The following is a 27,020-nucleotide window of genomic DNA, read 5'->3' as shown; positions in this document are numbered from 1 at the left end:
AAGCAAAATTGAAGAAAATTAAATTAATGTGCAAAATCAAAAAGAGGTGAAAACTAGGTTGTGAATATTATGACTTCCAAATTAAAAAATATATATATATTGGATACAACTCTTTAAAATATCATTTATTAATTATGGAAAGTAATAAGAACAACTAACTTAAACCTTAGTACTAAAAGTGAAACAAATATTTTTTTTTTTATAAATTAAAGTTTATTTTGATTTGGATGATTAAAAACAAAAAGCAATTTTTTTTAAGTGAGAGGAATAAAAGATAAATCGATTGAGTTGGAATCTAATCTATTTAAATTGAAACGGAAGTGGTTTGTGGCTCAATGGTAAAACGTGGCTCACAAGTAGCGCAACACTTTGAAGGTGGATTAGCTGGTACTTAGAAATTACCGGATTCTCTGCACTTTGCTTCATCAACGAAAATGCATTTAACAAGACTGCATTGTGGTTTGATAGTTACTCTACGCTCACATGAATCGCAGCACTTACCATTGGCTGGATCGGCTGGTGAAAAGAATCCACCGGTGGCTCTACATTTCTTTGGATCAACGTATGCGCAACGAACACCATTACAGAATGAGGTTGGAGTTGGTTGTGGTTCGATGGTGAAACGGGTGGTTTGTGGCTCAATAGTCATTCTGACATCACAGTACGAGCAGCAGACACCATTTCTTGGATAATTTAGTTTCCTTTTTGTTGTTATTGTTATTGTTGTTGTTTTTGTTACCCTTTTGATTTCTTCTAAGTTCTAGATTGTTTTTACTATTATTTTTTAAATATGTTTAGTTTGTTTGTTGAAATTGTATAAATATTAATGATAATTGATGATGATAGTTACATGAAATACTCTTCAGTCTTTTTGAATGGATATTTTTTCTTTGTAAGCATTACTCTAATGTCGTTGGATACATCGTTTTGTAGTTGGTGTTGTGATTGGTCACATTTATCACTAACTTCTTTGTTGACAATCGAGTTGATACCATCAATATGATCACCACCAAAGAGACATTTGATTCCGTATTTACATTCTCCGTAGGTCTCGTAGAGATAGCATTTTCCTAAAGACGGTTGCTTTGTAGACAGATACTTTTGTAGATCATGACTATACTTGCAACTAACCATAATGATATGATTTCTCTTTTAAGAAAACTTGACATAACTAAATATATACATGCATATATATATTTAGATATTGTTCACAAACAAAATAAAACAATTAGAATAAGATTTGTTTACAAACAAAACTGACCAATAAACGACATCACTACTTACCCTATCGGATTCAGGAATGTATTCACTCTTTTGTTTCTTTACTTTCTTTGTCTTGCCAGTGGTTTGTGGAACTGTCGAAGTGGTGGATTGAGCTTTCTCATTAGCTTCCATCTCTTCATTGGTTCTCTTTCTGTTTGCCTTGAGAAACTCTGATTTGATTGGCGCTTCACCTGGTTTTGAATGTTTGTCTTGTTCCTGAACATAGGAATTAATTCTTTAATTTTTTCATGAATATAGGTAAAACTTAGGTGAAAATAAAAAATGTTTTGTGCTGTCCCGAGAAGTTGGTTTTATTATCTTTTATCAATTTGAATATGACTGTGAATGAATTTAAAAAGAAATTGTGTTCTTTTTTTCCATGTTAAGATAGTATTGGAATTATGTTCCATGAGTGATACCCACTTTTTGATTATCTCTCTTGGATTACTAGTCAATAATAAAATCTGATTAAAATACAAATTCATTGAAACCGGAATTATTGATTATCTTCTCCATTGTCAACTCGATCTATGGTGCAATGAATCTGAAGAAATCAGGGCGAATAATCATATCTGACTTTGAAAATAGATGTTGGTTGACTTGAATACAGAGGAAACATGTTGTACATCAAGTAAATGGAATGAATCGAGCATAATAGTCACAATTATTCTTTGAGGTTTGTCATTACTCTTTATATTCAAGAGATAGATCGAACAATTTAGTGTAAGAGAGTTTGCTAAGATACTTTCATTGTACTTCTCGTCGCATATAAAGAGCCACAAGATTTGATCATAGATTTCTAATGGTAATTTCAATGATCTTGTTCGGTACAAATCCAATATCAACAATGATTCTTCTTTGTTCGAGCTTAGCATCTTCTTTATGGTGGTAGTGAATTCTGGTGTTTGAAGCATATCGTTATCGAAAGATTCAAACAATTTAATTAATGATTGTACTTCAATCCAAATGCTGATAAGAGTAAACAATTAAAACTCTATCCACCAAGGTGAAAAAAGAAATTTTTATTTTATTTTATTTTATTTTAATCTTTTACCAACCCATTCAAAGAAACTGAATGATTACTATTATTGGTTCAAAGACAAAGTACAATTTAAGTTCAAAATAATATTTATCATTTTATTATAGATATTATCTGTTTTTTTTTGTTTCTTTTTTTTTATGTTGTTTAAAGATAAATGTTTTGTTTGTTTAGTTTTGAATATGAGAGTTAGTTATTTCTTGTGGTGGATGTTGAATGTGATGATTGATGATGATGATGATGATGATGTTGTTGTAGATGTTGTTTTTAATGTATATATGATTGTTGATTGATTGCAAACTAATGTAGTAATATTATAATATAGTATTGTATATGCTGAGGTAATTGAAGTGAATGTATGTGGTCAGCAATCGAGTCTATTTGAGTCCAAAACCTTCGGCATTGTTTAGAGCTTTCATTAAACGATCTTCAAGTTTCTCTTTGGTCGGGTAGCAAGGGAGAATGAGGGCATTGAAACAAGTATGAGCGGAAGGCAATCTATCACTGTCGATTTGCTTGTGAATCGAGAAGTGTATCTTTGCCAGACCACCATAAGGCACTCTGTCCGATCCCGTAGTGAACGATAGGAATTTCTTTTTCATATCATTTGACAAATTGTGAATTGCTTGCCAGAAATATCTGTATGAATCATAGTTATTAACAATATTATTAATAAAATAAAGTTAACTAAATTAAGTTCAATGTTAAACACCTACATAATAGTTTGATCATCTTTGGTATATCCACCTTCATAATTGGTTACTTTCTCCAACTCTGTGAAATCTAAATCCTCAACACCACAAATGAGATCCTCCAATTCTTCTGGTCTCAGCAACTAAAGAAATTTGCAAAAAATAAAAAAAAAAAAAATATGAATGAAAAATTGGGGTTAGATAAAGTTGTAGTTATATGCAGTCACTACCAGTCACGACAAGTTAGTTGTAATCGCGAGTCAATCACTTATTTGATAATAATTGTTGTTGATTGACTTGATTGATTTGTTATGTTTTTGTTATGTTATTATTGTTACGGTAATTATTAATACATTACTTTTAGCAATGGTGAATCACAAACCAATTTGAAACCTTTATAAAACTCTGTCCATTGTTTACTTATTGATGATTCCAATAAATAATGTGTATATTGTTGTAAATATTCTATAGAATAATTTTACCGGTAAGTAAGTAATACTGTTGTTATTGAATATTATAATTATTATTTACCATGTCTATTATTATTATCTACAATGATATCATCACCACCCGGTTTCAATTCAATGATTCTCGTCTCACCGAAATGGTCGATCGATACCGAAAATGTTGTCATCCAGAGTGAAACATCTTCGTCAGTATCTCTCAGCTTAATTAGACTGCTATACAACTCTGGATCCACTGACTCTATATCATCGATATCAACAGAAAAACCAAGTAGTTTCTTATAGACCACCAATGGGAAATGTACATCCAGAATAATATTGTTATAGAGTGCCAATCCCAATATCTAATAAAAAAAAAAATGAGTATGTATTTTTAGATAATAACTAACTAACTAGTTATCTTCTTACAATTCCAATTAATTCAAATTCTAATTTATCAAGTGAGTTTGTATTGAACCACCATGTTCTTAAACTCTCGTTGTACTTGAACATTCCAAACTCTGGATCGAATATCTTTCTGACGACAATCTGAAAGAATTCCTTTTGTACACCACCCTGATCGATACCATCCTCACCCTTGAATTGAATCTTTAATTCTTTTTTCATCTCTTCTGGATGTTTATGATTTTGAATCTACAATTTACGAATTGTGTGAATTGAATTATCGTTAATTAATATTGAGAAATTGATAAAAAAAAGAGCATTATATTTAACATTACATTATTTAGAGCATCATCTATAATATTATCTCTACGAACTTGAAATACCAAATATTCAGACTATAATTTAATTAGTTTTTTAAAAGGTTAATTTCAAAATAATAATTATATTTAAGTTATTATAATAATAATCATACCTTTTGTTTCTTTTGTTGTAATGTATACTCGATTTGTAAATAGGTACTCTTGATATCGATATTCAAAATGAATGGATAGGTTGTAAATGTAAATCCAGTTCTCTTTGAAAAATTCGAAAAATCAACGATTATATCCAAATTATTGTTGATAAGATCATTGTAAAACTCTTTATAACTAATATATTTTTTTGTTAAATTGATATTATCTGCACATTTTTAGATATTAAGATTGTTGTTAATAAATATCTAATGATATATAACCTGTTGGCATAAAAATGATAATAACATACTTAATAGTTCAAGAAATGCACATGCACCAATGATTGGTTTATCATATGCAATTTTAACATCGTCAACGGTCATCAATCGAACAGAGATAAACTGTTCAAAGTTTGTTAGAGTCTGAATGAAACTATCCTTTGAAAAACTAAAATGATAATAACAAATTGTTTAGATTCAGTAAATTTGAAAATGATTGATTAATCATCAACAACAATAAAACCTACTTAATGAGCCAATCCTCTAAAACATTTAACATTGGAACATCTAAATTAAACAGTGCATAACATAAATTCTCAAATATTTTCGTGTGATCCAAATCATATATTATCGGGTTCTGTTTGTGTTTTAATTGTTATATAACAATAGATAGATATAAGATAGATTAGAGATTAATAACATAACTAATAATATTATTACTATATCTTATTGAGCAACAATTACTTACTTGTAATAGAAAAACGATTGGTTTCAATGCATTAGCTGAATTCAAAGTCGATGGATTAAACTTTAATGCATTGCTCAGACCTGTAGACGCTTCAACGATTGCATTTGTAATGTCGTCTCTATCCAGTGACAAAAGATAGTTAAAAGTCTCTCTAGCTTCCAATAGATTCATTCCTCTGAAATGGTAAAAATTATCTTTATCTTGAGTTATTATTGCATCACTGCTCTTTTTGTTAATAATGCTGTTGCTATTTAAAGTTGTGGTGGTAGTTGTTGTTGTTGTTGTTGTGGTTGTTGTAGTTGTTTTCTTTTTATCACCAATATCCAATGATTCCAATGTCAATAATTTCTAAATAATAAAATAGTAATAATAACCAAAGTTAATTTATTAGTATGAATGATATGTGAATATCTATATATAATGCTACTGCTGTATGTAACTTACAGAAACCATAATCTCATCTACACGAGAAGGAACAGAGAAATAATCTTTAATAAACTTGATGATGGTGGGATATGCTTTGGTTTGCTGACATCGCTTGAAGTAATCCAACAGTGATTCCAAATCCTTGTTGTAAACTAGATTCTCTTCATTCTTTAGGTTGGCACAAAGAAATTTCTCTTTGAAACTCTTTGCATATTCGATTGCCTTGACTGCCGCTATATTAGGATCTGCTATTTTAGTGCATACTAAAATAATAATAATAATAATAATAATAATAGACAAAATAGGAAAGAAACAATAATCAATAAACCATTTCGCATTCGATTCGATTCAATTCGACAATATATCTATTTGTTATTGTTGTTATTGTTGTTATTGTTGTTGTTGTTGTCGTTTTTGTTGCAATATTGTTATTATTATACTTACATGGATTATGACAACAATAAAGAGAATGATTCTTTAGATTCTCTCTACAACCTCTTGTTAATTGAGTGAAGTATTGTTCAATATAAGATCTTATTAACTCTTGTGACATTATTATTATTCTATTATTATAACTCTACTATCTTATTTAAAAAGAGTACTCTCACAAACTCTCTTTCTTCTTCTTCTTTTCAATCCCAACCCTTATTCTAAAATTACAACAAATCTAGTTTTTTACTATTTTACTATATATTTACTACTACAAAGATATATTTATTATTATTTTTTTAACTTTAAAACAAAAACACATCAAAATAAAATAAAATAAATTAATAATAATATAAAATTTTAAAAATATAAAAAAAGTAATAAAAAAAAACAAAAAAAGAATTAAATATTTCTGTTCTTTTTTTTTTATCTTTTTTTTTTTTTTTGATTTTAACTTCTTCTTCTTCTTCTTCTTTGATATTATGAGAAAAGAACAATTGTTATATATAAATATATTTAATACTAGAAAGACAATGAAACAAATTGAAGATTTAAAATTATTAATTAACTAAGTCAAAATTTTTAATTTAAATCTAAAAAAAAAATTAAAATTTTTTTTTTTAGAAAAAAACCCCCAAAGTCTCAAAAGAATAGTGGAAAATTTGTTGAACATCAATGTTTTTCGTTTCGCCAGTATTATTAAATTAAATTAAAAAAAAAAAAAATTGAACATTTAAAATTATAAATTATAATTGATTATTTAATATATATTTATTGTTGGTTGTTGTTATTTGTTATTGGTTGTTATTGTTACCTTCTACATAGGCAAGTGCAGATTGTTTAACGTGTTCAATCGATTGTTGATCACCGTTGTCTTTCTCAAACTGAAGGTATCGCTTGAAGAATTGTTTGATGTTACGATCCGATGTCTTCAATGTGATGGTTCTTTCAAATAGTTGACGTATTCTCTTGATTATCGATTGTTGTTGTTGTAGTTGTTGATTGGTCATGCTGTTGTTGTTGCTGCTGTCTTGTTGCTGTTTGATATGCTCATTGAACAGCTTGATCTCCATGTCTAGATAGACATTCCAGAGGTCGGTACGTGTCGGGTAACTCGATACCATTCCCTCAAAGATGGTACGACCACGCTCGGCTTCACCCAGCTTGAATTCCAACTGACCAAACTTTGAGATGACTTCGACCTGTTTGCGTTTCGGCAGTGACTCGGTGGCACGCTTCAATATCTGGTGGAAGAGATCGACCTTGTTGGCGCGTATCAAAAACTCACCGTAGCGACACCAGACCTTGGCGGAATGACGGAACTTCTTGAAGAACATCTTAAAGTACTCTTCTTCGGCGTCAAACTTTGAGGTGGCCTCGAGGATGTTGACGATCGAGAAGTACATAGTCTTTGGATCCTGATATTGAATGGCTTTCTGGAACAACTTTAACAACGAATCCTTAGAGCCATACATATTCTCGAGATTGAACAATGCAATCCAAACGTTTCTCAACTCTAAAACTTCAGTCGGTATGATCTTTTTCAATGCTCTCTCACCTATTTCTCTTGCTTTATGTATTTCATTTAATCCCAACTATAAACATTATATACATTAATAAATATATTACAAACAAATAAAACCAAGCAAACATTCATTATATTTTGTAAACTTACATAAAAAGACATATATTTAACCCAAATAAAACTAGAGTTTGGTGAACCAAGTAATACTCTTTCAAAATCTTGTGAACTCTCTGGTTGTATATTATGATCTGATAGTAAATCTTCTTTCTATTAATATTGAATGATTAAAATGTTTTAAAGTTAATAAAGCGATCGCTAGTGATATTTAGATAGTTTGTTTTGTTGATAGATATTCTTACCTCTTTAATATCTTGTTCAATTTGATGTTTTGATTTCTTTTTCTCTTGTTTATGCTTTTTAGCATCTACGATATCATCTTCTTCAATGATATCTTCCTCTGCTTCAATCTCTTGTTGTTGTTGCTGTTTGGTAATCTTAATCTTATTTGTTGTTTCCTCTGGTTGTTTTCTCTTTTTAGATAATGATTCGAAATCTGCTGTCTCCCATTGTTGTTGTTGTTGTGGTTTTTGTACTGGTTTATTTGATTCTGTTGTCTCTGTTACAATCGATTCCAATTGACTCTTTACCAACTCGATATCCACTGATTTATATTTGTTGATTGTATATGGTTGATCGGGTTCGTCTTCCACCGACCAGGTTGGACGCGACACCTTCTCGAGATCGACACCCTCCAAGTCGGATTCCTTTGCGCTGAACCGGTACAGTGGATTCTTTGGGGTGTTCAACTTCTTGCAACGACCAATCAGGATATCGCCCGGTTTGTATTGCTCTTGAATCTGCTCAATCGTTTGTACTTGCTCGGCGGTCGGTCCGTCCAGTCCATTCGGGTAGATCAGTCCACGTGTCTTTGGATTGCCAACGATGCAAACAGTCATAGCGGTCTTGGTGAAACCAGTGACCGACAGCAGAGCTACATCCTTCTCATTGATTTTATAGTTGTTATGATTGAGTGTAACTTGAATTTCATTCGTTGACTTGTCCGCTGCAGCAGCAGAGTGTTGTCCGCACACCGCAACATGTCGACCGACAGCAAGATACGGACGGAACAACTCTGGTACCGATTCCATCATCATTACACCATCCATATTGGTAGATAACATTAAACGAACCATATCCTTGTAGATTGCAGTGATATAGGCGTATCCAGCGAAATTCAAGGTGTTTTTGGCTGCGGGTGTGGTGGTGGTGTCGGTGGTGGTGTTGAGATTGATACGTTTTCTTTTCAATTCCGGTTTCTTTGTGTGTATTGGATTGAATTTAGTCGAGAGATCACATGTTCCAACCAAGATACCGGATGTCGCTGACCGACTGAGAATCTTGACATCGAGCAGGTCACCCTCACTGTAGATACTGAATGGATGAGTGTAGAGGTTCGGCGAGACATCGACTGCTTTTAACTCGGCCGGCATATTCCCGGGCAGAACCAACTTCATTGAGAGTGTTCCGATTTGCTTCACCATGGCAATGGTTGTCTTGTCAACTTCCACCTTGAACTGCGTGGTGGCGGTGGTGGCGTTAGTGTTATCCAATTTCAAACGAATGGTATTGGCATCGATTCTACTCTGTGCCTGGCAATATAGCTGTTTGAAAGGTGTTCTCAGACATTGGTAATAGCTGTCGGCCGTTGCGAAATTCGACATGATATCGATTAGACCAATGGTATTTCTATTGACAATAACAATGAGATCGTTCGATTGGTTAGAAGATCTACCGATTGACCAAACTGGAATCTTTTGTTGCTTTGTCGCTGTTGTTGCTGGTTGAATTGGTTGATTTAGATTGGTACGATCGAATGCATTCACTTGAATCGATCGATTCAATAGATCTACACTGGTAACGGTTGCTTTCAATGTATTGATATCACGCTCCTCCAATTGCTTCATAATTGAATCCAATGGATTATCTATCTCCTCTGCTTCAGTGACATGTATTCTACCAAAGAGTTTCTCACCTTCGTGACTATAGCTAAAATCTAACCATTCATTTTGAGTCTGATGTTTTTTTATCTCTATATCAATTGATTTTCCTACTAAACCTTCATTCTTTGTAGTTGTTGTCTTTTTAGTTGTTATTGTTGTTGCTGTTGTTGTTGGTTTTACAACAGTTGACTTCTTTTTAACAACATTATAAGTTGCTGATGTTTCTGTTGTTTTTGATTTTAATTTAGATTTTGCACTCATTTCCTTTTCCTTCTCTTTCTTTAATATAAATATATAAATAAATAAAATAAATAAATAAAATAATTAAATATTAAAAAGGAAATTGGTTAATCTATCTGATTTAAAAAACGTCGTCTTTTTATCTAATTTGAAAAATTATTAAAAATAATTAATTTTAATTTTTAAAAAAATGTGAAAAAAAACGAACGAAATGTGGACAATATTATTCCTTTTACTTTTTTATTATGATGGTATAATGTGATAAAAATATTGATATACTAAATTCATTATTAGTAGTTAAATTCATATTTTTTAGATAAATAAGTATAAGTTCCTACTATAATAATAATAATAATATTAGTAATAAATAAAATTTAAAAATAATAAAATTAATATGTACACCAAGTTTGATTGATTGTTTTATAATTAAATCCAATTGATTGAAATCAGTTTGTTTTTTTAAGTGATAATTCATATCGTTTTAATGAATGTTATTTTTGGAAGGGGTAGGTGACAATCAGATGATCAAAAATAAATAAAAAAAGTTTGTGTGGTAATTTAAAATCTTTATTGATATGTTTTTTCAGTTGGAACAACGATATCAGAGTTACATAAAGTTAATGACCAATTTAATTGTGGTATCAATGTGTTTTTGTTTTGAACTTTTACTGTGTAGTGACCGGCGAACATCTTGGCTTTGCGTGGTGTACCGTGGTCGTTTAACGTGATGTCGAGCTGTGAGTAACCTGGTGCGATGTCGTTGGTGTCGACAAGTGGCCAGTCGGAACGATGGTCAAACAGTCCCAATCCCATGATGTCGAAACTCTTACCGTTGGGTTTCTTGCGTTTGTCGTCACCGAACCATTTGCCTTTCGGTGAGAACACATTGAACACCGTAATCCAACCGGAGAGATAACGCGGTCCCGATCCACCGCCAATGTGATTGGCGATTTGATTCCACCAATTGGTATCGGGTTTGCCTCTGACGGACTCTAGGAATTTGTCGAGCACTGGATTGAGCATCGCTGTCCACTTGCTCATATACTTGGTTTCGGCCAGGTCGAATTCGTTGAGACGCTGAACTTTATCGATGAGTTGTTTCCAATCTTCTTCGGAGCCGAGCAGTGTAACCGATGGCAATCCACAGAGGAGTGAGAACGAGTAGTTAAAGTAGTTTTTCATTGTTGCCATCAGACAGACCGCGCCGACGACACGGTCAGTGTAGGTGGTGGTAGTGAAAGCAGGCAGTGCCCATTCTCTGAGACTTGGATCCTTGATGTTCTTTGCAATCAATTCCGTCATTTTCAGAGTCATTTCATCGTAGGGTGCATCCAAGAGCGAAGCATTAACGCTCACATCCAAATTACGTTTACCTTCGAAATCGACTATTTTGTTACGCAACTCCTCAGAGAATGCATTGATGTAGAATGAGAATTGTGTTACGATGGCAATCCAGATGTCGTCCGGTCGTATAACCAAACCGTGGTGTCTCGAGTATGCATCGAAGCACGAGTTGATAAACGAGTTGTTTCTGTTGAACAAATGTTTCTCCTCCGGGTTGTCAGACGGTGCTACGCTGGTTCTCAACACTGAGATAGTTGGTGGAGTCTCTCCTTCTTTCTCTGTATCTACGTTTAGTTGTGAATGGTTGAATTCAGGTAGATTAGCTAGATTGACATCACTGAAATTATCTGTAATTTTAAAGGTAATCGATTTAATATTTGACATTATTTATTATTTATATAAATATATTGAATTTATTGTTTTGTAAACTGAAATAGAAAGTGTTACTACTCTAGAGTCATTTATATTTACATTTGTTTTTCTTAAAAACAAAAGATTAATTCTCTTGGTTACCAACACTTTTAAGTTCTCCAAAGATTCTTATCTTTGAAAAATAATCAAAGATTTTTAAAACACTCATCTTTGCAAAGCGTGGCAGGCTTTGGCTACCAAAGCAGAATCTTCTTTATATTTTTTTTTAAAAGAGATTTTTTTTTTTTTTTTTTGAATTTTTTTTTTAAATTTATTTTTTAAATAAACAAAAATTCAAGGATCTTGCATGTTTTTGAAAAAATTTGTAAAAATCAAAGATTGGTAATATTATTTATTATTGTAAAGTTTAAATATATTCTTAAAAGAAATAATTTTTTTATCAAACATTTCGAAAATGGGAATATAAAATTAGATTACGAAATATCAGATAAATGTATTAACCCATCCATCGTCACAGGCTCAGGCAGATAGGAGGACTTGATTCTCTTTTTTGGTTGTTTGTATTGACTTTCATTGATGAATGATACTGTTACATTGTTGAGGAGTGTAAAATTGTTGGTTGTCTTTGGCACTATAACAAATAAATCTGATATCTTGAAAACCTGTACTCTTTTCCAATAGATTAAGCAATAGAGATACTTCACTTTCTTGCTTTCTATATCGACATACTTTCAAGTATTTAATGTTTTTGTTATTCTTTATGAAATAATCTAACACTTGATTGCTTAGTTTGGTTGTTTCTGAACGATCTTCAGCAACATTTCCCATTAAAAGAGTGGTCAAACGAACTAGCGATGTTGATTTAAGTAAAAGTTTAAGGTTGGAAAGACTGAGTTCTTTCGAAGGAATTGACAATCTCTTTAGACAAACAAGTTGTTCGATCACTGAGAAAAGTTGATCAAACAATGAGAATTTTCCTTTAATCTTGATTGTCTCCAATTGATGACCGATCGATGCCATATCGAGTTTGAACACAGATGAAGTTAGACTGTACTCTGAGTGATACTCTTCATGCAAGGGATTATCTGTTTCGTTGTTATTATAAATCTTTTCGCCGTTGGTGATGGAGAGATATCGTAATTCGGTCAGTCTTGACAATAGTGATTTCCGTTCAACCAATGAATCTCTATTGGCTGCTCTGATCAACCTATGATAGATATGATTCAGCTTGAGACTTTCGATATTTGGAAACAACTTTGATAGATCTATTGGTACTTCATCGAAAGAATTCTCTGCCATATCGTCAGAATGAATATAATTCAATTCAAGTGATCGGATATTCTTGAAACTTAATTCACTGATATCTATATCGATTATACCATTTGTGCGAGTCGATAATGGTGATTTATGTCTGAATTGTAAAGAGAGTGAGAGTGATCGAAGTGATTGGTATGCGGTCTCTTCCTTATTGGGCAGGATGAAAGGTCTTCCATATGATCTACAATTATTTCTAATTGAGAGAACCTCGATATTTGAAAACAAAGACCAATCAATTATCGTAAAATTATTATTGCTGTAGATTCTAAACTTTCTGATTGTTGGAAAAACACCGAGTTTCAGTATATCCTGATCGCTTGGTAAATCTATTACTGTCAACGAATCGAATGACCAATAGCATTGTATTGCTTCTTTATATTCCTTCATCCAATCAATATCAATTGGTACTAATCTGTCTTTCTTTGTAAATTTATAAAGCTTTTCATATTTCAAAGTAAGCTTACTGATATTAAATTTTATATTTTCGTTACTATTATTACTATTATTACTACTATTATTATTTAATTTTAAAAGAGATATTTTAAATGATTTAGGAAAGTTTAAAAAGAATTTTGATTTGTGTTGTGTTGTTGATATTCTAAGAGATGATTTAGCAATTATGTTGACTAACCAATAATGAGATATCAATGAGAGTGATAAAACATTGAAATCGTTTTGGTGATATCTACATTGATATTCTGAAAATAAATCAACAATATACCTCCATATTAAGTCAGGTAATATTGTTTGATTGTTTTTAATAATTTCTATTGTACACTCTTTATCACTGATTTTGTTACTATTACTAATAGATTGTCCCATTCTTAAAATTAAAAAAAAAAAAAATAGTAACTTTTTTGTTATATTTTTAAGAAGTTTGGAGTGAAAATAAAAAATAAAAGAAATCAAAATAAAACTTGGTTACATCAAACACACACTAACATCGCATTCCTTAAAAAAAACAAAAAGATGTGCAGGTTTTGATTATCTTTGTGGTACAAAAAAAAACTTGAAGCTTAATGATTTTTAAATTGTCTTTGATAAAATTTATAAAAATCGTTAAAATATATTTATTCTTAAAAGAAATAATTTTATTATTATTTTTGTCAAACAAATCGAAAATAACAAATAAAATTAGATTACGAAATATCATTATGACTCTACCATCGTCATAGTATCATACAGATAGTCGGATTTGGTTCCCTTTTTTGGTTGTTTGTAGTTACTTTCATAGATGAATGACACTGTTATATTATTGGGGAGTGTAAAATTGTTGGTTGTCTCTGAATTATAACAAATAAATCTGATATCTTGAAAACCTGTACTCTTTTCCAATAGATTAAGCAATAGAGATACTTCACTTTCTTGCTTTCTATATCGACATACTTTCAAGTATTTAATGTTTTTGTTATTCTTTATGAAATAATCTAACACTTGATTGCTTAGTTTGGTTGTTTCTGAACGATCTTCAGCAACATTTCCCATTAAAAGAGTGGTCAAACGAACTAGCGATGTTGATTTAAGTAAAAGTTTAAGGTTGGAAAGACTGAGTTCTTTCGAAGGAATTGACAATCTCTTTAGACAAACAAGTTGTTCGATCACTGAGAAAAGTTGATCAAACAATGAGAATTTTCCTTTAATCTTGATTGTCTCCAATTGATGACCGATCGATGCCATATCGAGTTTGAACACAGATGAAGTTAGACTGTACTCTGAGTGATACTCTTCATGCAAGGGATTATCTGTTTCGTTGTTATTATAAATCTTTTCGCCGTTGGTGATGGAGAGATATCGTAATTCGGTCAGTCTTGACAATAGTGATTTCCGTTCAACCAATGAATCTCTATTGGCTGCACCGATTAACCTATGATAGATATGATTCAGCTTGAGACTTTCGATATTTGGAAACAACTTTGATAGATCTATTGGTACTTCATCGAAAGTAGAAGCAGTCATATTGTCAAAATGATAATGATTCAATTCAAGTGATCGAATATTCTTGAAACTTAATTCACTGATATCTTTATCGATTATACCATTTGTTCGAGTCGTTAATGGTGATTTGTGGTTGAATTGTAAAGAGAGTGAGAGTGATCGAAGTGATTGGTATGCGGTCTCTTCCTTATTGGGCAGGATGAAAGGTCTTCCATATGATCTACAATTATTTCTAATTGAGAGAACCTCGATATTTGAAAACAAAGACCAATCAATTATCGTAAAATTATTATTGCTGTAGATTCTAAACTTTCTGATTGTTGAAAAAACACCGAGTTTCAGTATATCCTGATCGTTTGGTAAATCTATTACTGTCAACGAATCGAATGACCAATAGCATTGTATTGCTTCTTTATATTCCTTCATCCAATCAATTTCAATTGGTACTATTCTGTTTTTCTTATTTATAATATAATGGTGCATATACTTCAAAGTAAGTTTACTAATATAAAATTTGAAATTTTCACTATTATTATTACTATTATTTAATTTTAAAAGAGATAATTTAAATGATTTAGGAAAGTTTAAAAAGAATTTTGATTTGTGTTGTGTTGTTGATATTCTAAGAGATGATTTAGCAATTATATTGACCATCCAATAATGAGATATCAATGAGAGTGATAAAATATTGTATTTCAGTTGATGATAACTACATTGATCTTCTGACAATAAATCAACAATATACTTCCATATTAAGTCAGGTAATATTGTTTGATTGTTTTTAATAATTTCTATTGTACACTTTTTATTACTAATAATTTTATTATTACTAATAGATTGTCCCATTCTTAAAAAAGAAATAAAAAAATAATACAAATCAAAAGTAACTTAAGTAAAGTAATTGGTGTTGCAACCTAAGATATGACCACCAGCAAAAACAATTCAAAGAAATTAAACAAAAAAAAAAATAAATCATGATTATCAAAAGTCAGAATGCGTTCGAACATTAGGGAGTTTTATTTTAATCTCTATTGCAAAAACTTAGAAAAGAATTGTGAAAAACAGCCTATCATTAAAAAAAAATTGAACACTTGTTAATTTATTTTATTATTTATTTTATCGCTTCATTACAATTAGCATTATATTACATTGATTTTAGGAAAATAATAATGATGAGAACATATGTTTTTGTTCTAAATCAAATTTTAATCAAAGGAAACAATTGTGGTAGTTCCATCATCGGTACAGGTAGATAATGGCTTGGTTGTCTGTTTTGGTTGTTTGTGTTTACATTCATTGATGAATGACACTGTTACATTATTGAGGAGTGTAAAGTTGTTGATTATCTGCTGTTGCAATGTTGTCTTATAACAAATAAATCTGATATCTTGAAAGCCGCTACTCACCTCCAATAGATTAAGCAATAGAGATTCCTCACCTTCTTTCTTTGCATAATCACATACTTTCAAATATTTAATGTTTGTATTATTCTTTATGAAGTATTCTAACGTACTACTTAGTTTGTTCATTTCTGAATGATCGGCATTTTACTCTTTAATAAAGTAGTCAGATGAACAAGCGATGTTGACTGAAGTAAAAGTTTAAGATTGGAAAGACTGAGTTCTTTCGATGGAATGGACAATCTCTTTAGACAAACAAGTTGTTCGATCACTGAGAAAAGTTGATTGAACAACGATACTTCTCCTATGATTTTGATTGTTTCCAATCGATGTCCTATCGATGCAATATCTAGTTTGAAAACAGTTGATGTTGTACTATTCTCTGTGAGATACTCGGTGAGGAAGGATCGATTGGTTTGTTGGTTATTAGTTGTCTTTTCCTCGTTGGTGATGGAGAGATGTCGAAATTCGGTCAGTCTCGATAGTATTGATTTTGGTTCGAACAAAGGTCCTGTCTTGGTTGCTCTGGCCAACCTATGATAGATATGATTCAGCTTGAGACTTTCGATATTTGGAAACAACTTTGATAGATCTATTGGTACTTCATCGAAAGTAGAAGCACTCATATGATAATGATTCAATTCAAGTGATCGAATATTCTGGAATCGATTTTACAGTTTTTGCGGATCGCAAAAGGTGATTTGTGTCTGAATTGTAACGAGAGTGAGAGTGATGAAAGTGATTGGTATGCTGGCTCATCTCTAATGACTTCTATTTGATATGCAGGCCATCTCAAATAGTTAGAACCTCGATATTTGAAAATAAAGACCAATCATCAATTCTTCCAACAATCAGAAAGTCAAGACTACTGTAAAAATAATATATATATTGATGAAACTCGGTACTGAGTTTCTTTAAATCCTCAGTGGTTGGTAAATCTATAACTGTCAACGAATCGAATGACCAATAACGTTGTATTGCATCTTTATATTCCTCTGCGCAATCAAATAAAATTGTTTCCTTGGCTTTCTCTGAAACTCTGGTAAAGTATTGATATTTCAGTGTAAGTTTACTGATATTAAATGTTATTTTTTAAATTTTATTATTACTTTTACTATTATTACTATTATTACTATTATTATTATTACTATTATTTAATTTTAAAAGAGAATATTTAAATAATTTAGGAAAGTTAAAAAGAATTTAGATTGGTGTTGTGTTGTTGATATTCTAAGAGACGATTTAGCAATTATATTAAACAAATAATGAGATATCAATGAGAGTGATAAAACATTGAATTTCAGTTGATCTTCTGACAATAAATCAACAATATACCTTTATGTTGAATCCTGTAAAATTGTTAGATTGTTTTTAATAATTTCTATTTTATTAGTTTTATTACTAATAGATTAATAAAAAATAAAAAAAAGAAATTATAATACTAATACCATGCAAAAGATAAAGATACAAATGTATAAATAATACTTTTTTTTTTCTTTTAGGTTTAATTTGGATGTGGGCAACCTTTAAAAATCAATTAAAACAATTCAATGATTTTCAAAAATAAATGATTTCCCGCTAACTAACTGCCTGGTAATTATTTTGAAGTTCAAAAATGACTAAAAACAAAAAAATGTAAAAATAAAAAATAGGTTTTGGACACAAAAAAACTATCCGAATTCGAATAATTATGATCAAAAAAGATTTATTTATTTATTTTTTTCGCATTCATTAGAGTTCTTATTTTTATCACTATATAAATTATATCTTTATGATGTTTTGTTAGTAAAAAATAATAATGAAGAAGGGAATTAATCATATATAAGATCTTTTATTATTTTAAAACATTGATGCCAACCTCAAATAAAATCATTCTAGAAACATATAACCACTAAAGAAAATAGATATAAAAGATAAAAAAAAAAAGTTAACCCAAAAATAATAATAAAAAAGTGATAGAGATTGGAATTTGACCCCCACAGTGGTGTGAAAAACAGGAAATTTGTAAGTAAATATATGTTTATATTTACTTTGTGTCAAGAAGGATAATTCATTAGGAATTTGGTAATGTTTTAAACAAAGGATTTTTACTTTGTGTGTGAGCGTGTGTGTGGTTTGTAATATGATAATATCTGTAATAGATTCGAATTGTTTATATTATACAGTCGATTTAGTGAGGTCATTATATTTATTTTTTGTTTAAATCGAAAACAAAGTTTTGATGCTCAAAAAGAAGTTAGGATTCTATTTGTTTTTAGAACAAAAAACCTAAATCTCTTTTTTGTTTTAAAATCTGTGACTAATCGATTATATTATAATGCATATATGATATTATAATAAAAACAAAACAAGACAAGATGAAACAATTTCAAATTGCTATAACCCACATTGGATAGCTGAATTGAAGTCTTGAATAAATAGAGCTTTTGAAATAGAAAAGTTTAGTTTGTTTGGAAAAGATATAATATTAAACAATTTATTATTAAAAAAAAACATTAAATCAAAAAAGATATCTATCTATATTATTATGTATTATCTAAAAATTATAAAGTTATCGGCATTAATTGCTGTATTTTTATTTTTTATAAGTGTAGTTAGTGCTCAAGATCTTAAACAATATCTTGATGAGCGGCAAAAATTAAGCGATGCTGAAAATGCAATAAAAGATGATAACACAGGCATTCACTTATCTCCTTCGGAACAAAGTGCAAACACCATATTCAAATCGATTCTACAATACGAAGAGTTATTATTGTCAAACAATGATCCACCAGCAATCAATTTCTTTAATGTAAGTTAATATGAAAATGTAACATTTTTTAGTTTTAAATTTGTACAAGTTAATTCGAAAATATTAATATTAATATTTATATCTATATCTATCTATTTATATTTATATTTATTTAGGCAAAAGAAATAATTGAAAAGACACAAATTTATAGTATATTAAAGAAATTACCAAAAGGATCGATTTTACACATTCACCAAGAGAGTTCTGCCACATATGACTACTTGATTGATGTTGGAACCTATTTGCCAAATTGCTATATCTATATGGGTAGTGATCCGGTGAATGGTCATGCCTATGGAGATTATCATTTCTTTGCAAGCCAGCCATCCGATTCCAATTGGGTATTACTCAGTCATTATCGTCAATCAGCGGTTTCCAATGTCACTGCTTTCGATGACATGTTGCTTACCAACTTGACTTTAATTGGAAGAGACGACGGTGATTATGTCAACCTCTGGAGAAAGTTTGATGGTATCTTTGGTAGTGTTTCTGGTCTGATTACATATGTTCCTATTACACTTGGATACATGCAGCATCTAATTAACCAATCGATTGAAGACAACATCCAACACATAGAAATCCGTAAATGTTTCAGTGACTACTACGATCTCCATGGAAACACCTACAACGACACCTGGTTCACCCAACAAATGATTCAATTAGTTGAAAAAAATAGAGTAGCATACAACATGCCAGAGTTATCATTAAAAATAATTGGTTGTGATTCAAGACATTCAAATCAAAGGTAATTACTAAATTTAATTTGTTATTTATTTACTGAAACATCTTTTTATTAATTAAAAGTTGTTTATTTAGTTTTGTTTATAGCCAAATGGAATATGCTTTAGAATTAAGAAATCAATATCCAGAGATTTTTATTGGTTATGATTTGGTTGGTCCGGAAGACGAAGGTTATCCATTGATTTATTTCATCGATCAGTTTATGGATATTATAAAGAAGGGTGCAGATAAACAATATCCATTGGATTTCTACTTCCATGCAGGTGAAACACTTTTATATAATAACACCAACTTGTATGATGCCATTCTCTTGAATAGCAAGCGTATCGGACATGGTATCCAACTCTCAAAGCACCCACTCCTCATGCAAAAAGTTAAGCACAACAACATTGGAATCGAAGTATCACCCATCTCCAACCAGATCTTAGAGTTTGTTAATAATTTCCGTGCACATCCAGCATTCGATCTTTTAAACCAAGGACTTCCAGTCACTATCTCACCGGATGATCCTGCCATTTACGGTTACTCTGGTTTGACCTATGACTTTTACGAAGTAGTTACAGCATGGGGACTCGATTTATTAAGAATCAAGCAACTAGTTCTCAACTCACTCAAGCACAGTGCCTACTATAACAATACTGAAAAGAATCTTGCTCTTACCTCATGGGCAAAGAAATGGAATACATTCATTGATTATATTAATACATTAACTCCTCCATCAAATTAAAATTATAATAAAATAGAATTATCAAACTAAACAGTGTTTATTTATCTATAATTTTAATTTGAAACTTTTACTAATTGTAAGAGTTTATGATTAGCGGAGCGCTGGTGATTATTCAAACACATAAATTCTTTATAAATTTTAATACTAATACAAAAATCACTTTTGTCAAACTTACTTCATCTTCTGATCTCTCTTGCAATTCTTTGTAGGTATTAAAGACTAATCGATTATAACGACATAATGATTGGGAAGTCAAGCTTCTTCTTTCTAAGTAGTTTTAGGAGACTATTAATAAGAGAACTTTGTAAATAGTAAATTCAGAATTTAATATCAAATAAAATACAAATATAAACAAACAAACAAATATCATATCGCAACTTTTTTTACTTATGAATATCCGAAAGAAAAATAATAGTCAACATTATTATTCCAATATTTACCATCAATAATAAAAGAATATCAGCAAACAATGGTGTTGACAGAATTAGAATCCAATTGTTTAGAAAGTATTTAGTCATGTATAATATTCAATAAAAAAAGGTTTTTAGATAGAATCAAGCAAGTAATGAAATTAATAACCACATAATGAAACAAATATACACTAAAATATCATTTAATATAGATCACTTCTTAAATAATAAATAGAATTTTAATTGTATTTTTTATTTATCTATATTTTTAATTTTTGAAACTTTAGCTAATTGAAAGATGAAAACTCCAATCATTACTCCTGATAAAACTAATAAATAACTGATCCAATCTGATTTAAAAGAAGATTCTTGAAAAATTAAAATAAAGTTAGGATTATTCGTTTTATGTTTTAAAAATAAAATCAATAATAATGATATTATTTACCTCCTATTATACAACAATGTCTTGGTAATTTTACACTTGGTGTATGTAAAGTTTGAATATCGATTGTTCCATGGACATCTCTAATCCATGTTACAAATTTGAAAGGATCTTGTTGAATCTCCAATACTCTAGCACCTTGTGCATACTTTGGATCGTAGGAACCATAACCTGTTTTTCTACCATAACCAAGATCGATACCATAGTAATCACCGTGATAATCATTTCTATGATCGTGTCCGAAATACAATGCTCTGATATCACCTCTTTTAATCATCTTTTCAATAAACTTTGATTCCTTTGTATGATAGCAGCAAGAGGCAGAATCCCCAAAATCTCCGTAAACTTCAAAATTATTCCATAGATCTATAACTTCAACTGGTGGTATATGTACATATGCTATAGATGGTGTCTTTGTTTATATTAAAATATTAATAAAGTATTGAATTTATAAAATATTTAGTTAAGTTTAACCTCATACCTTATTGTAGTGATCACTTGTTTCTTCATACCAATCAACTTGATGCTTGTATATACAACCCCAATCACCTGAATCTCCACATCCAAAGTTATCACTATCGAAAATATAAATTAATGAAGCTATGTCTACAGAGGAATTAGATGAATATATTGGTATAACATAATTCGTTTCTCCACCATTTTTAATTTGTCCATGTCTCGTCAGACTTCCATTAAAAGACATATCTAAATCTACAATTTGAGAACTTGAGTAAGGTCCCTACCATTTTTAATTGTATTCCAATTTTTGTTAATTATTTATTCTTATTATATTAATATACTATTTTATAACTTATTCTTACTTCTGCATCATGATTTCCAAATGTAATTGCCCATCTATTTAAATATAATTGTTATATTATTTTATTAATACAAACTTAAAAATGAATATAATGATTATACATACGGAATATTTCTATCTCTCATTGGTTTCGTTAAGATATCCCAAATTGTGTGATATTTTGATTGATCTCTATAAAAGTTTTTATTGTATCCACTTATCATATCTCCTGATAACATAACAAAATCTGGTTTTTCATAATCTAATAATTTATCTATGATTTATAAAAGTTTAATATTTTACTATCAATGAAGATAAATTCTCAAGAAATAATAAAATAACATACTTTGAGCTTCATAGTTTAATTTATCATATTTTATGTTTTCTCCATAATGAAGATCTGTAAACTGTATCTATTAAAAAGAAATATCAATGTCAAAATTTAATCAAAACACCAAAAAACCAATCAATCAAATATTTACTATTTTAAGTTTACCATCGGTATTAAATTTTAGATGATTTGATTGAATAATATTAATAAAATTAATAAATAATAATATAGATATATATGAAAATCGACTTTTACTATTACTCTTCATGGTCCATTAAAATATTAATTAAAATAAATAAGAATAAATTTAATTAGGAAAAAGTCTATAGTTTTAAATAAAATTAAATATCATTTTAATAATATATCTTTATATCTTTTTTATTGAATAATAATAATAATATTTTTTTTTAAATTAAACAAATAATTCAAAATTATCTGTTCACCCACTTTTTATTTGAACACACTCCCACACATGTATAATTTTTTTTATTAATCATCAATATAGGTGTGTGTAATTTTTAAATTTTTTTTGAGAAATATAAGAGGAGAAATAGAGAATAAAAATAATTTGTTTTCAATTAGATGATTGTTGGTTCAATTTATTTTAAAGACTATACTTAATAAAATTTTAAAGTTATTGGGAATTACCAATTAATAGTCAATACTTGATTACAATTTGTTGTGTTGACCTTTCAATCGATTGACAGGATTATTTTGATTGTTAAATTATGAACCAAAATAACAAAAATGAATCACTTTTTAATTTAATTAATGATTAATTAAAAAGTCTAGAATCTGATCTATTTAAATAGTTGCTATTGAATATCATCCTCATTGTTCCTAGAAGAAAGTATAGTATGAATCAAACGAGGAAATTCTAAAATCTAAGAGAAAAGAGTTAAAATAATAATATCTTAAAAAAAAGATAGAAATAAACTTTATTGGTAGATATTAAAAAATCACATTTTATAATAAAAAACCATGATATTTTTGGTATGTTAAATGTGGTGGTCTTGACGTTGGACTGGTTTCAAAAGGGTTGTTGAGGACTTGATTTTCTCAAATGTTAAAAATTGGAGACTTCTTTTCTTTTTCTTTCTTTCTTAATATATAGTATTGTGATGATAGAGATTGTAATCAAAATAAATAGACCAGTGATAATACCAATTGGAAGTACAATCCGAAGAATATTTGTTTCTTGTCCTCCTGTGATCGATGTAATGTTTAGTGTTGAACTGATTACAATCTGAGTATTGACAATAATAGTGACATTTAGATTCTCTCCAAATTTCAAAGTGTCTGAACCATTCAATTTTACTTGACAATATATTGTTGTATCGTTTACAATTGTGGTAGTATTACATCCAATAGTATTGAATATAAATACTGATGTGTTATTAACATCATAATTTGATCCAGAAATCGTTATTACACCTCCATGTCTTGAAATTGGAGTTACACTTGTTATTGTAGGTTCTATTAATTAAATCAATTACTTTGTTATTTTACACTACTTTTGATATTTTTAAATTACATACCATGATATCTGAATGATTTTGAAGTAATAACACCATTAACATTCAATTCCAAATAAATATTCTGACCAGATCCAGGAGATATTCACAATAATAGTTGATGAATCAATCAACATCGGATTCGATGTATTTTTGATATCAGGTCTGTTTGTGAATTTAATTGATATTGGATTTCCAAATAGAGCATCAAAAATAGTAAGAGTATCACCTTTGGTTTGTGGTGTAGATATTTCACCTATATCTGCTTTGATTGAAAGTTGAACAGAGTTTGATATTAATTGATTGTTATGATTGCTGATGAAAAAATTAAATAATCCTGATTTGAAATTATTTGGAATTCTAAATTGAACAATCCATTTTCTATTAACTGATGATCTATTAGATACAAGTGGTAATGATTCGATATCGATTTGAGTTGGTACAAATGAATTATTTATCATTGTTGAATTTGAAACTGAGATCCATGTTTTTGAAATTTGAGAAGAATATCCCAAGAGTTCACCTTCAAAATAGATTTTACTTCCATTTTGATAAATATTTGAAATTGAAGGAACATCATAATTGAATAATATAGTTGAATTGTTTGATGTTGCTCCTTCAATTGTAACAAGAATTGGAATATTTGTGAATTGTTGATTGTTTGACATCTTTGAAATTGGTCCAAGTTGACAAATGAATGAGTTACTATAAACTGAGAGATCAACAACATTCAAACATGATTGTGATCCAATTTGAATCGTTTTGATTGTTTTAAAACCAAAAGAATTAACTGAATCGAATAAATCACCTGAAATTGTAACTGGTCCACCAAGATCACTTGAAGTTGTTGTTGTTTTAGTAATTATAGGTTCTAATGAATTTGAAATTAATAATTAATAATTAATATACCAATAATTAAGATTAAAAATGATTTAAAAACTTACCAATTGGCATATTCGAAGTTGTAGATCTAGAAACATTACTATGTGGATCATTGATAGTCAAAGTTAATAGTTTCAAACCTGCATATTTGAATTCATTTGACAATGAAGAAATATCTAATACTAAACCAGTATGATTTGTAAATTCAATAATTGGAGGAGAAGAAGGTGTATTATATCCATAAATATTACATGTGATCCAATTTTTATTTGTACAGAAACTACTACCATTAATGATTAATCGATTAATATTACTTGTCAAAGTTGCAGAGTAAATAATAGGATCTAATAAAATAATAAATTAATATTTCAATATTAATAGTTTTCTATTTATTATCAATACTTTACCTTTCACACTCCAATTGAAATTGGGACAAGGAAAAACACCACAAGGTTGAAAATGAGTCTTTATATTATAAATTGGTTTTAAATGATTAAATTCTGGTGCTTTCAAAATAGCTGAATCTATTGTTGCATTGATAGGAGGTAATGCTTGATCACCCAATATGATAAAAGACTTTGTTCTATTAATAAAATATCCATTTATTGTAATATCTCCTCCTTCAGTTGGGACACTACCAATAGATGATAAAACATAAGGAAACCAAGTAAAATATTGAGAATTATAAAGAAAATTTGAAAAATGGATAGCCAGAGTGGAATAAGATCTTTTTAGATTTTCAGGTGTTAATGGAATTCGTAATGCAGATTTATTGATTGCTCCATATTCATTTCGATATAATATTAAATTGCTAATATACACATTTTCAACCTGAGAGTAATCTAAATTGGGATCAGTAATTATGGCTTCTGTTTTGGTGTAATATATTTGACATGAAATATAATTGATACATATAAAAATATATAGAATAGTTAAGAAATAAATATTTGTTTTCATTTTTGGATGAAATTTTAAAGAATAATTTACCCTTTGAACATATAAATATTTTAAACCATAGAATAATTAGTTTTGATTTACCTTTTTTGGTGTAGAATGAACCATCCTTAAAATATTTGATTTTGTTTTACAAATTAATAATAAACAAGATTCAAATAGTTTTATAAACAATTTGTGTAATTTCATTTTATGCCTCCCCCCAAAAAAAAATTAATAAAAAATTTTGCATAGCTTTTGTGTATTTTGAGAATCAATAATCAATCGGTGAATACAAAAAAAAAGCTGTGCAAAAAAAAAAACCACAATTAAAAATACAGTGTAGACAACAACCTCACAAATTAAATTAATTTGTATATCAAAGGTTATTTATAGTAAGAAAGAAACTCTACCTGCAAATTTGACTTTAAAAACGAGTAATTTGAGTTTTTTTGAATATTTTCTATTGTATTTGATTCTCTTGCAGTGCTACAAAGAAAAAAGTAAATTGTTTTTCTTAAAAATTAATCAAGTTTTATAAATTGATTATGATAAAAAACAAAAATAGGTTCTTCTCCAAAAAATTGTCAAAGTCAGATACCTGAAAAAACATCTGTACTATTTTTGTTGTTTTTGTGGAGATATGTTTTTTTTGTGTGTAAATATAGTCTTTCTATTCTTCTTGCAGTACTACAAAGAAACAATAACTAAATATTAGTAAAAGCCGTAGATACTCTTGGCTTACGTTCTGATTGTTCTGAACGGGTTAATGATAGGTCGGTTTTTTTCGATTTGATATGTGCATACCCTCTAGCTGTATTTCTATTGGTCTTTGAATATTCGTAATGATCGTTGCCGCCATTATAGTAGGGATAGGTGTTGAAAGATGAAATTATTAAGAATTCAACCATCATAATTCAAACAGTTTATTGACTCGATTAAAAATAACTAAAGTTAATACTCCGACTGTTAAAGAATAATTAAATATTCGAATAATATCAACATTCAGTGAATCAAAAAAAATATCAATCTACCAAAATTAAGATCTACAATGAATACCAAATTTGTTAATCAACAATAGATTAAGCAACTGCCTGGTCGAAGAAATCTAATAGAATAAATACCACTTTGGAAAAATTATTATCCAACATTTATTAAACACTATCAAATATTATTATTCTTATCTTCTAATTGTAAATCAAAAAAATTATTTTCTTTAAATCTTATACCGTAAATTATATCTCTAAACTTTATTACATTTATTAAAACCTTATTTCTCGTACCAAAACTATACCTAAAAGTAATTCCTAATTTTATATCAAAGTTTTAAGTATTATAAATATATATATATATATTTGTATATTATTACCATTGTAAAATAACAATCTTCACCTAAATCCAGAGTTTCGATGGTAGTCCGA

The 27,020-nt window shown here is 29.3% G+C and overlaps 8 protein-coding genes across 8 annotated transcripts; 1 reads left to right on the top strand and 7 right to left on the bottom strand.

Moving 5' to 3' along the window:
- Positions 1 to 254: 254 nt before the first annotated feature.
- Positions 255 to 2,177, bottom strand: PPL_01901 (uncharacterized protein; the record flags this gene model as incomplete). Its single annotated transcript, XM_020572901.1, has 5 exons — positions 255 to 295; positions 403 to 701; positions 851 to 1,149; positions 1,285 to 1,479; positions 1,872 to 2,177. The coding sequence occupies 5 exons, from the start codon at positions 2,175 to 2,177 to the stop codon at positions 255 to 257; spliced, it is 1,140 nt and encodes a 379-aa protein (XP_020437018.1).
- A 502-nt stretch (positions 2,178 to 2,679) lies between these two features.
- ube3a (ubiquitin-protein ligase E3A) lies at positions 2,680 to 6,020 on the bottom strand (the record flags this gene model as incomplete). The annotated part of the gene is made up of 12 exons (XM_020572900.1): positions 2,680 to 2,941; positions 3,019 to 3,137; positions 3,353 to 3,459; positions 3,526 to 3,802; positions 3,867 to 4,091; positions 4,178 to 4,237; positions 4,315 to 4,481; positions 4,605 to 4,741; positions 4,821 to 4,860; positions 5,038 to 5,389; positions 5,486 to 5,730; positions 5,912 to 6,020. 12 exons carry the CDS (start codon positions 6,018 to 6,020, stop codon positions 2,680 to 2,682), a joined length of 2,100 nt encoding a protein of 699 aa, XP_020437017.1.
- Positions 6,021 to 6,478: 458 nt separating this feature from the next.
- On the bottom strand, positions 6,479 to 9,682 carry PPL_01899 (tetratricopeptide repeat protein; the record flags this gene model as incomplete). The annotated part of the gene is made up of 4 exons (XM_020572899.1): positions 6,479 to 6,489; positions 6,711 to 7,491; positions 7,572 to 7,688; positions 7,781 to 9,682. The coding sequence occupies 4 exons, from the start codon at positions 9,680 to 9,682 to the stop codon at positions 6,479 to 6,481; spliced, it is 2,811 nt and encodes a 936-aa protein (XP_020437016.1).
- A 546-nt stretch (positions 9,683 to 10,228) lies between these two features.
- Positions 10,229 to 11,389, bottom strand: PPL_01898 (DUF4419 domain-containing protein; the record flags this gene model as incomplete). The annotated part of the gene is made up of 1 exon (XM_020572898.1): positions 10,229 to 11,389. The coding sequence occupies one exon, from the start codon at positions 11,387 to 11,389 to the stop codon at positions 10,229 to 10,231; it is 1,161 nt and encodes a 386-aa protein (XP_020437015.1).
- Positions 11,390 to 11,501: 112 nt separating this feature from the next.
- PPL_01897 (uncharacterized protein) lies at positions 11,502 to 15,475 on the bottom strand (the record flags this gene model as incomplete). The annotated part of the gene is made up of 4 exons (XM_020572897.1): positions 11,502 to 11,628; positions 11,971 to 12,008; positions 12,077 to 13,517; positions 13,878 to 15,475. The coding sequence occupies 4 exons, from the start codon at positions 15,473 to 15,475 to the stop codon at positions 11,502 to 11,504; spliced, it is 3,204 nt and encodes a 1,067-aa protein (XP_020437014.1).
- A 359-nt stretch (positions 15,476 to 15,834) lies between these two features.
- PPL_01896 (uncharacterized protein) lies at positions 15,835 to 16,655 on the bottom strand (the record flags this gene model as incomplete). The annotated part of the gene is made up of 2 exons (XM_020572896.1): positions 15,835 to 16,091; positions 16,181 to 16,655. 2 exons carry the CDS (start codon positions 16,653 to 16,655, stop codon positions 15,835 to 15,837), a joined length of 732 nt encoding a protein of 243 aa, XP_020437013.1.
- Positions 16,656 to 18,556: 1,901 nt separating this feature from the next.
- Positions 18,557 to 20,288, top strand: PPL_01895 (adenosine deaminase-related growth factor; the record flags this gene model as incomplete). Its single annotated transcript, XM_020572895.1, has 3 exons — positions 18,557 to 18,820; positions 18,937 to 19,565; positions 19,625 to 20,288. 3 exons carry the CDS (start codon positions 18,557 to 18,559, stop codon positions 20,286 to 20,288), a joined length of 1,557 nt encoding a protein of 518 aa, XP_020437012.1.
- A 662-nt stretch (positions 20,289 to 20,950) lies between these two features.
- PPL_01894 (metallophosphoesterase family protein) lies at positions 20,951 to 26,510 on the bottom strand (the record flags this gene model as incomplete). Its single annotated transcript, XM_020572894.1, has 13 exons — positions 20,951 to 21,066; positions 21,144 to 21,552; positions 21,622 to 21,879; positions 21,962 to 21,995; positions 22,066 to 22,213; positions 22,286 to 22,352; positions 23,448 to 23,730; positions 23,875 to 24,655; positions 24,729 to 25,010; positions 25,074 to 25,249; positions 25,487 to 25,508; positions 25,705 to 25,729; positions 26,334 to 26,510. 13 exons carry the CDS (start codon positions 26,508 to 26,510, stop codon positions 20,951 to 20,953), a joined length of 2,778 nt encoding a protein of 925 aa, XP_020437011.1.
- Between the last annotated feature and the right edge of the window lie 510 nt (positions 26,511 to 27,020).

Source organism: Heterostelium album (genome assembly GCF_000004825.1).
Source record: "Heterostelium album PN500 unplaced genomic scaffold PPL_scaffold2, whole genome shotgun sequence".
NCBI lineage: Eukaryota > Evosea > Eumycetozoa > Acytosteliales > Acytosteliaceae > Heterostelium > Heterostelium album.
The sequence above is the reverse complement of the archived record's forward strand: the minus strand, read 5'-3'. Positions and strand labels throughout refer to the sequence as shown.